At 34.5% G+C, this 10,679-nt stretch overlaps 1 protein-coding gene across 1 annotated transcript; it reads right to left on the bottom strand.

The window, feature by feature from the left end:
- Window positions 1-489: 489 nt before the first annotated feature.
- On the bottom strand, window positions 490-10,341 carry LOC105329398 (GMP reductase 2). Its single transcript, XM_011430635.4, has 7 exons — window positions 10,138-10,341; window positions 4,117-4,236; window positions 3,731-3,814; window positions 3,286-3,459; window positions 2,798-2,986; window positions 1,872-2,074; window positions 490-1,501 (listed from the first exon to the last, which is right to left on the bottom strand). The coding sequence occupies exons 1-7, from the start codon at window positions 10,222-10,224 to the stop codon at window positions 1,303-1,305; spliced, it is 1,056 nt and encodes a 351-aa protein (XP_011428937.1). The 5' UTR covers window positions 10,225-10,341; the 3' UTR covers window positions 490-1,302.
- Window positions 10,342-10,679: the final 338 nt, after the last annotated feature.

Raw genomic sequence — 10,679 nt, 5'->3', positions numbered from 1 at the left:
GTTGTATTTTTAAAACAACCGTCAAAAAAAAAGATAAATATCAAAATCTGCAAGAGATGTTTCTCCTAGTTTTAATCCTCTTGTTCAAATAGGAATTTACAGTTTGAATAGCGTATCAAAATAACTAAGACCATTGGTATGAATTCCTGCCAACTTTGCCATCACCTAAGACACAGGGACAATGAACGGACAGTTGCAATAGGCATATTTTAAAATTATCAGTGTAGTTAGCTTGTCGTTATACATGTATGCATTCTTGATCAGCTAGGCTGGAGTTTGTCCATAAGGGTATCTTATCATTTCTGCTCTCTGACACTAATTTAAATAATAACCATAATGTGCATCACGGTATTTGATGCATAGCAGCAGTAATGTGTAAAACAGCTTTCTTGTCATTAAAAACATATCAAAAGATGTTCACAACTTTTTTCTTACAGAATTGAAACAGGCCTTCATTTAATTAACACCATACAAACCAATCACACTATCTTTAATTTACAGGATAGCAGTTTATTATGCAATACACTCCCATAAATAATAAAACATGGATCTACATGTATCAAGTTGAGCAAAATGTGCCTTCCATAAAAGAGCACGTTTAAATGTAAGTTATCTTTTGGGAAAAAGGTTGGGTATAACGCAACTCTCGCAAAATACAGATCAAAAGGTGCCTTCTCTATGTTCTTGTATTTCAACTTCCCTTCAATATATATACCATTAAATATCAAAATTGATCTGCAGTTCAGCATGGATTTCTTCAATAAATCGTTAATCTGGTTGTTTTGGCAAAAAAGAAATGTTAGCTTTGTTGGCTAAAAGAGAAAAAAAGATTGCTACATGAAGGTATTTCAGATTCTACACTGAAATTTGGTTTCTACATTATTAATAATTCCTCTAGCAACAAAGACAGACTTCATCAAATATTCCTGACACCTAGATAAACAGAAATAAGGTACATGATCACAGGGAACATCACAACACCATATTGTCATCATTCAAAAATAAAAAACATACCAGTTTTGTTAAAATGTTTGATAGTAGTACATAATTTATAAAAAGTGACTAGATGTTGGAGGGGTTCAACAGATGGAAATTTCCATACAGTTTCTTAGATTATGTAAAATAAGAATGATAAATAACCCAATAAAACCCATTCCATCAAATATTCTTAGTACCAGGTTGTGGTGCACACAGTGTTCAAACAAAAAGATTTCTTATGTAATTATTGATAGCTGACTGTTTTCTATACTGGAATGGTAATTCTTGATTTTTTCCTCAGAATACAGTTTAGGATTACATGTATTAATGTTCTTTAGTGAATGCGCTGAACACTTCATTTAGTTGTTGCGTCACACGTATAAACGTTGTCCGTCGACTGAGTTCCTTCAGTTTGGCGGCCCCTACGTAAGTACATGTAGATCTTAGACCTCCCAGAATGTCCTGGAGAGTGGTGTCCACATCACCTTTGTATTCTATCTGCACTGTCTTGCCTTCAGAGGCCCTAAAAATAAATCAAAATGAATAATCAAATAACTATAGATACTGTCATCTTATTCTTATTACTAATTCCATACAATATTGCTAACAGATGAAAAACATTGTAAATTGAAATTCACATCATTTACAAATTTGTGTACAGAAATCACTGGCAGAAAATTCATAATGACTTTGTTCAATCTGAACATGAGCTGGATGTCTGCTTGAGAATTCAAGTACATATATATGCAAATTCACAAACTATGACCAATAAATAAAGCCGAGACATCCATTGATAAGATAGCTGTCTCAGACCCAACAAAACAACCACAGTTTAATCACATTATCATGCAGATCGATGGTCCAAAGTTGGAAAAATGATCCTCAGACTGTACCTGTATTCTGCTACACCACCTGCATGTTTCTTCATGGCTGTGGCTGAGCTCATCCCGTAGAACAGCTTGAACTTCTTGCCGTTCTCCTCGATCATCTCTCCCCCTGATTCTGTGTGTCCAGCAAACATGCCACCCAACATCACAAAGTCGGCTCCAGCCCCAAAAGCCTTGGCTACATCACCCGGGCAGGTACAGCCTCCATCCTACACAGATATATCAGTTATACATTCAGATACTGTAGAAAACCAGATGTGTGGGGGATCAAACTTAAGAACTCCGTGGGCACCCTTTATATCAAAATTTTATATGGTCTCAATTGTGTACCTACATGTATGAACAATTTGATTTGGCAATATCCATTTAAGATTGCTGACAATTTCACAGAATATTTATTTTGCCTATACTGCCCAAAATTGACAATTTCCAGTGTCATCAATGTGACACCCAGACATTCACTCCCAACATGTGTTACATCAATACATTCACTCCCAACATGTGTTACACCCGTACATTCACTCTCAACATGTGTACTGTACGTACAGATATAATAAATTCACTCCCAACATGTGTACTGTATGTACAGAGATTAATAAATTCACTCCCAACATGTGCACTGTACATACAGAGATAATACATTCACTCCCAACATGTGTTACACCTATACATTCACTCCCAACATGTGTACTGTACGTACAGAGATAATACATTCACTCCCAACATGTGTTACACCTATACATTCACTCCCAACATGTGTTACATCCATACATTCACTCCCAACATGTGTTACACCTATACATTCACTCCCAACATGTGTTACACCCATACATTCACTCCCAACATGTGTTACACCTATACATTCACTCCCAACATGTGTACTGTACATACAGAGATAATACATTCACTCCCAACATGTGCACTGTACGTACAGAGATAATGTGACCTCCTAGTCCATGGGCAGCGTCAGCACACTCCAGCACTGCACTCAGCTGGGGGTACCCCACCCCCGTCTTCTTACGGGTGGTACACACACTGCCTGGGCCAATCCCGACCTTGATGATGTCTGCCCCAGAGAGAATCAACTCCTCTACCATCTCTCCCGTCACCACATTACCAGCCTGTCAACAAAATGATTGAGGCCATTATGCTTTGGTACAGTTGTACTGCACATTATGTACATATACATACAGGTCTTTAAAAAGACTTTAAAAAATACAGATCTTTAATTAATGTATCTCAATATTTGTTTCATTAAAAGTGATTAAAATTTAAAATCTACAGCAAAGCTATAATATATGATTAATACAGTATAATTGTTTTCTTTACATTTTGCTCCAATAATTTTGGACATTTATCATGGTAATAATGAGCACAAAATAATTATCCAGTATTTTTTTCCCTTTTCTACAGTCATTACCATAATTGTGTGTTTGGGAAATGTCTTTCTGACGTCTCGTACAAATTGTACAAAATGTTCCGAGTAGCCGTTGGCAACGTCCACACAGATGTACTTGATGTTGGGGACGGCCTCAATAATGGCACACAGCTTCTTCAGGTCCCCCTCCCCCGTCCCTGTGCTGGCCGCGACGTGCTGTCAAACAATGCAAATCATTTCACAACATTTGTAACTGCAATTTTTGATGATCATAATCATCTGATTATGTTCCCTAATATATTGTATTTGTATAAGCATGACAAACTCTGGAAACATTTTAGTATCGTTAACTGAAAACTTACAATGCATCATGTCAATAGATTCACTTTAAAATTTTTTTATTTTTTTCAATAAAAGTTGTTTGAAGTTTTTTAAATATACTGGTTTTGTCAATAGCTATGTAATTTAAAACATAATCTAGACTAACCTCCAAAATTCCCTCATTTGCTGCAGCAAACTCCTTCCAAGCATCGACAGAATAATGTTTGTGTATACAGACAAAGCACTTACTCTGTAAACAAAATATGTGTATGTAATTCTTATAAATATTAGATTTTCAAATTTTCAAACTGTCTCGGGACATATAAGTTGAGAAAATTTTAATTGATTTCGAAATGATTTTTGTCATGTCATCTATAAGTTATGGTTTATTCACTTCTTAAAAACAACAAATTGAATATAAAATACAGGTAACTGCATAAATAAGGAAACATTTATGAAGTTAATAAATGGCACTGTACTTCCCCAAACTGTTTAAATGGAAAGGTAATATGAAGTTGATTCATTATAATTTTTTTCACTAAGAGAACTAACCCTAGCAAAGCTCTTGGCCATTTCAAATGTTCCCACTGTGTCCATGTTGGCGGCCATAACCGGGACTCCATCATAGGTCTGTCCGGAGTTACGGAACGTGAAAGACCGACACAAGTCAACCTGTAGGAGAGGAAAAATGATCGTGAAGGCTGATTGGTTCATGAAAGATCAAATTAACAATGGTTACATATTTGTAAATACAGAAGAAAACACTTAAAGGGGCATGGTTACAATTTTGGTCAAATTGTATTTTTCTGTTTTTATTACTTACAATGCTTTAGAAATGCATTTCTAATGATCAAAAGAAATTTGAGAGTCAGTCTTAAAGTTTTAAGCAAGATACAGAGCTCACAAATCTGTGTCGTGTAAACAAGCCTCATGCCCTGTTTTTGTTTACATAGGTTCAATATAACAATAAAAAACCTTTATCAAGCTCATTTTTCTATCTTCTTATTCATTTTAAGCATAAATAAACAGTTCCTAATGTTTATAACATTCATTTTAGGTCTAGAATTGAAAATTTCACTTAAACATTCAAATGTAATCAAAAGCTTTGTTTACATGGCAAAGAATTGTAAGCTCTAGCTGTAACTCGCTTATAACTCAACAAATGACACTCAAATTTTGGTTGCCTCACTGAAGCACTGTGAACATTAAAATCGGAAAAATAATTTTTTTTTACCAAAATCGTGATCATGCCCCTTTAAAGAGTCTGGCATAATCTTCACTACTATTCAAGATAATGCTGCAATTGTACAGAGGGAATACACTTGAACATTGTCATCCTTGATAAGGGAAACCGTAGACACTGTTTAGAACTTCATGCTAGCATTGCTTTTCACAAAAAAGGGAAGATTATGGTATGTAAACAGAACTGACTTTAAATAAACAAGCTGAATGTCAGTCATGAGAGTAGCTAAAGATTAGACATAAATTAAGGTGAAGGTCAGCTGGAAATGTAGCTGAAGGTCAGTCATGAATGTAGCTGGAGGTCAGTCATGAATAGTAGCTGAAGGTCAGTCATGAATAGTAGCTGAAGGTCAGTCATGAATGTAGCTGAAGATTAGACATAAATTAAGGTGATGGTCAGTTGGAAATGTAGCTGAAGGTCAGTCATCATACACTCATTCTTGTAGCTGAAGGTAAGACAAATATTTTGAGGCTATCTAAAATCCATGCACATTATGCACTGACCTTTAGACTATACTGAGCTAAAGCTGTTTATCAACACGGTCAAATTCCTCATCCAATTTAATAAATTTGTTGCAATTTTCTAAAAAACATTCATTTTATTTTGATAGGTTTGCATTTGGGAGAATTTTCATATAGCTTTAGCTACAGTGGCAGTGTATTTCTTATACAGTGTGCTTACATTGTATGTAATCTGTAGAAACGTTGCATTATCTTGACGAGACTTATAAGTATTTATATAGCTGATAAGTGAGTACAACACTTTATCAGCTTTGTTGCTACTGTAATTCTGTTAATGAATGATAATCAGGAGCTAAAAAAATTGACAAATACCTATGTACAGTTCTCATATAGTTAACAGTAAATTATCTAGACTGTAAAAATAATAACTTTTAAAAATATCTCAAACACGACACACTTGTTAATGTGTTTATAAATAGTCAGTAACAGTCACATACCAATTTAGATATACAGTTAGAGCAAAGCAGCTGGGATGAGCCATTTTGATTTGTTAAATTGTTATAAAATTCAAATATGATACATCCAGTCAGTTTGTATAACGATACATTTTTAAGATAAGGGGAATGAAATTGACTGCTCTGTTAGCAATAACTCGTTATAAGCATGTACACTGTAACAGTGTTTTACTGTACTTGGCTTTTAACAATTCCTCAGTATACATTTAATCCTTGACTGTGATAAAACAAACCGGATCATGTATCAAACTAACTGGATTCACCTGGATCACAGAAATGTAATACAGTAAAACACGCTTATAACGAAGTCCCAGGGACGGGCAATTTAACTTCGTTAGAAATGTAATTTGTTATAACTGTCAAGTTTACAACATGAAATAGAGACTTGGGGAATGAAATTCACTTCGCTGTAAGCATCAATTCATTATAAGCGTGTTCGCTATAACCGTGTTTTACTGTATATATATATAATAGATATTATAACTACAAAATACTGGCCACCCTTTTTCAATTGCTGTAACAGTTAAAGAAATACTGAAATTTTGGCAAAACTTCTAGTTTAATATAAATCAAGTTATACTAATGTATACAAGGAAATATTTGCCGCCATTTTCTTTTTGCCCCTTTTGCCCTTGGTGTCAGTGGGAAAATTTAAGACTGGGTCTCAAATTATCTCTTTGATTAAAAACAACTGTGTCTCAGCAAATTCAAGACAGTGTGAAACTGTTTGCAAAGTGTTGAAGGGCAAAAATTACATGGGGTGAAAATCACCTTGTATATAGTAAGTCACCATGCAGAAAGTTATTTTAAAACTGTTGGAGAATATTTCTAGTGCAGTTTCCCCCACAAAATTACCAGCAACAAAATTAGAATACATTTAATGAAATTTTCTGTGAATCAAGGAAATTTGAGGAGGGATTTTTTCCTTCTTCCTTAATTGATATATATGAGAATCTTCAAGGACATACTTTGTAAAGTAGTAATATAACAATCTGGAAAATCATCTTGGTTTGCAATGTAATCAAGACCCAGGGAATTTCAATGTTCACTTACATTTACTTCAAAGGGACTTTTTTTTTTACTTAACAATATTGGATTCTACTATATACTTATATATTAAAGGTCCCTTTAAAAAGCAAATTTGATGTATTGACTACTGTTGAAATAAGGATTCAAAACTTTAGTGTCAGGCTGCAAACAAGTTCATCGACATACATGTATGGGGTGGTGGAAATGGGGGGGGGGGGGGGGTTGGAGGAGGGATGACAACCCCAGCACATCTATAGCACTGCCAAGATGCTCATCTATATGGGGTAGGGTGGGGTGTGGGGGGATAATGTTCAAATAACTGCACATCCATAGCACCGCTGAGCTCTTACCACATGCCCCTGTGATCCGGGCGTGGTGGCATAGGTAGCCAAACTCTGTCGGGGGTTCTACAGAGAACCACAAACAGACAATAAATCTAGGTCAACACAGGGGTCACTGTCCCTTATAGTAATGGTAGTACATGTATCAATTACTTTATCTACTTGCAGTTTCCTTTAAATTTTCATTGCAAATAATAAAGCATTGCATTTCGAATTTGCAGTTTATGAAAACAGAACTAAATGCCCTAAAGAAAAGCCTTTCCTAACAGATGTTTTGTAGATTCATGTAAGGTGGGTTTGTTAACAAACCACTACAAATATTATTGTTTTACTAACAGCATGCCAGTTTGCTTGTCGGGCCGTGATAAAATTTTGTATGATGCTTATCATATTACTCATCGATTGGCTGTTCGATTTCATTGAAGTTAATACTTATTTGCATATCAAGCACAGAACCCAGGAACACACTGACCAATGACATTACATAATTTTTTGGTAGTAAATATCAACACATGGACAGTCCAGAGCTTGTTGTTTGTTAAATGTATTAAATATATATGCCTTGAAATAAGTGATATATAGTCGTATGCCTACACCATTTTACTCGGACCTCCTCTCGGGGATCTTCTGCATATTGTACTAACAGTTACATACTGTTTCATCCATTTTCAAATCGGTAACAAAACGCTAGAAAGGGGAAGATGGACAATGTATTCAAATGAAATAAATGTCCTCCACCATTTTTACTTGTTAAATGAACGTCGCTTTAGTCGAATACTCCCTGGTAAATCTTTTTATACTGGGAGCGGAAGCACTCTTGCATAAAATAACCAGCCTTGAAGTAAACCAAATATTACGGAAACTATCGGATATTAACGAAGTTAAAATGTAAAGAAATAAATTTAACAAACAGCAAGCTTTAGACTGTCCACGTGTTGATATTCACTACCAAAAATCATGTTATGTCATTGTTCAGTGCATTTCTGGGTTCTGTGTTTGATATGCAAATTAGCATTCACATCAATGAAATAGAACAACCAATCGGTGAGTAATATAATAATCGCATACAAAATTTTAGCACGGCCCGACAAGCAATCTGGCACGCTGATAGTAAAACGATAATACATTTAATGTATGTGGATTCTATATGCATCACAAAGCAAAGATTGATAATAAAAAAGGTTAGGAACATCTGCAGCATTATAATAATGATTATAATAATCATAGTTTTATTTCCAATTTTAGGCCGATAGGGCATACAAGATTACAATCAACAGAGAGAAATTTCTAAAAGAGAGATTCAACCTACAAAATAATCCATACACATACATAAACATGTAATAGCCAGGTAAATGTAATTATTCATTATATGAATAAAACATGGCAAGGAAAGAGGGTAGACAAAGACAGATGTGTTTTCTTGGAAAAATGGATTCAATTACATGTACATTATGTAATACAATTATAGAATGCACTCCATCCAACTGAGCATCTATTAACACCCTGCTATAAGATTAATCTAATCCCAGCTTTATCAGTGGGTTTCCCTGGGATGAATGTGCTTTCACGAATAAAGCTCTTAATTGTTTATACTCATTACCATTTTTCTAATACTACTGTGAGACAACAATCCATAGTTACACAGTTTTAACAATCCTTTTTGGGGGGATAAATTCTTATTTATTCGATTTTCCATTTTCAGCAGGTGGCACTGTAGCTTTCCAAATCCAAATTTTTCTCAAATCAGTGAGCTACAGACCTGCAGCAGCTTTATTGTTATTTGTAAGTCCCCTCTTTTTAATATTAGAGATTAACACAGAAGCCAATTTGCTTTTTGGTCCTCAAAACCTTTGGGAAAAGTTAGCAAACATGCTAAAACTTCTATATTCCTTAAAGATATATGGAATTCTAGCATGCGTTCTACTTGAAAATTTTCAATTATGGGGAAAAATCAATTTTCCATAATTTATCGCCATTCATAAAAACCACAATGATATTCGAAATAAGAACCTGTTGGTCACCCATTGAGCTATAATACAAAAATAGACAACTAAATATGACGACATAAGTAGTTTCACAACGAGTTAAAAAATTGATATTAATTCCATATATGAACCTACAGATTAGCGAAAACGTTCAATTCTGTATGAACTTTTTCATGATGTGACAATGATGATTAAATGCACTTATCGCTGTCTTATTGAAGATATAAATTCTCTGATTTTAGCAATTCTGAACAATTTGCCGTAAATATAAGTAATAAACAGCAATGTTAAAAAGTTCACCGGGATATGAACTTGGTTAGTACATGATCCAATCTTCTGAGAAGCACTTTGGGCTTCACAGGATATGATCACATGACCAACCAAGTTCATATCCTGATGAACTCTTTAAATTGCTGTTTATTTCTTAATTGACTACAGGTCATGGGGTGTCATGGATCCTTATATGGAAATTTACACTGGAAATATCAAATATCCTTGATTCATTCAAAACATGTGAATGTTGGGAATGTCATGCATTTATAAATGTTGCAAAAGACACTACCGATACACCTGTCTCACAGCTTTATAATGCCATATTTTAAAAAGAAGTTTATTATCTATCAAGCTTGATATACCTGTTCTTGCTTGAAATATCTATAATATCAACAACAAAAATATCAACATCATTCAAGCAAACTATTTAGAACTGGTTTATAGGGGATTAATTATGACGGAAGTATTTCTGGCACACTTTCCGTCTAGAATGTGTATGTAACTTTGTAATATGATACCAAATATTTTGACAGTGATATGGCACAATCCCAAGTACTTGCATAAACAAACCACAATCTATCACTCAAGAGGTAAATAACAACTTATCAAAATCCCGAATGGTATACAATTAGGTTCGTGGGCTAATCAAAGGAGCTATATCATGACAAAACTTGCAACATAAGTTGATGAAATATAATGTAGTCTGCATATTATCTAATTACTGACCTCAGATCTGCTTTTCAGAGTGCTTCTCTTTGGTCGAACGAGAACATCTTTGAAGTCCAGCTTCACGTCATTATCTATTCTGGGCATCTTTATTCTCTGTTGCTCCTTATGCCGGATCTAGCCAACAAATCGAAAATCGTGACGGTGACCTCTTCCAGCGATGTTGATCCCCCGCCAACACAGAGACTTTTGTGGTTTTCAATTACCAGAGAGTAGGTTTCCACACTAATTCCTACCAGAATAATCAGACCCGGTACTTTTCATCCTTTATAACAAATAAGCTTTTTTGGCGGTGTTCTTCTTTTGTTTTTTTTTATTTTTCATTTCATTATAATATAAGTAGGTCTGGTGATTGAATTTTTTTCTTTATTTCATATAGTTAATGTTAGACTGAAAACAGAAGGATGGGTATAGGTGAAGATCAAAGATTTAATTTGTCTAGTGACAACAGAATTTATAACTATAATAATAATATATGGTGGTACTTTACAACCCTTAAAAACTTGCACTAAAAACATGAATTATCTTTCACCTACATTTCA

The sequence above is a fragment of the Magallana gigas genome, chromosome 3, assembly GCF_963853765.1.
Source record: "Magallana gigas chromosome 3, xbMagGiga1.1, whole genome shotgun sequence".
Lineage (NCBI taxonomy): Eukaryota > Metazoa > Mollusca > Bivalvia > Ostreida > Ostreidae > Magallana > Magallana gigas.
Note: the sequence above shows the minus strand (reverse complement) of the source record. Positions and strands in the feature narration are given on the sequence as shown.

Excerpts from the sequence above, each read along its gene's own strand:
- LOC105329398 (XM_011430635.4), bottom strand. The coding sequence starts at position 10,224 with ATGCCCAGAATAGATAATGACGTGAAGCTGGACTTCAAAGATGTTCTC. Across the intron at positions 4,237-10,137 it reads CTCTGAAAAGCAGATCTGAG|GTTGACTTGTGTCGGTCTTT; the intron begins GTCAGTAATTAG and ends CCTCTCCTACAG. Across the intron at positions 3,815-4,116 it reads TGGCCAAGAGCTTTGCTAGG|AGTAAGTGCTTTGTCTGTAT; the intron begins GTTAGTTCTCTT and ends TTTTGTTTACAG.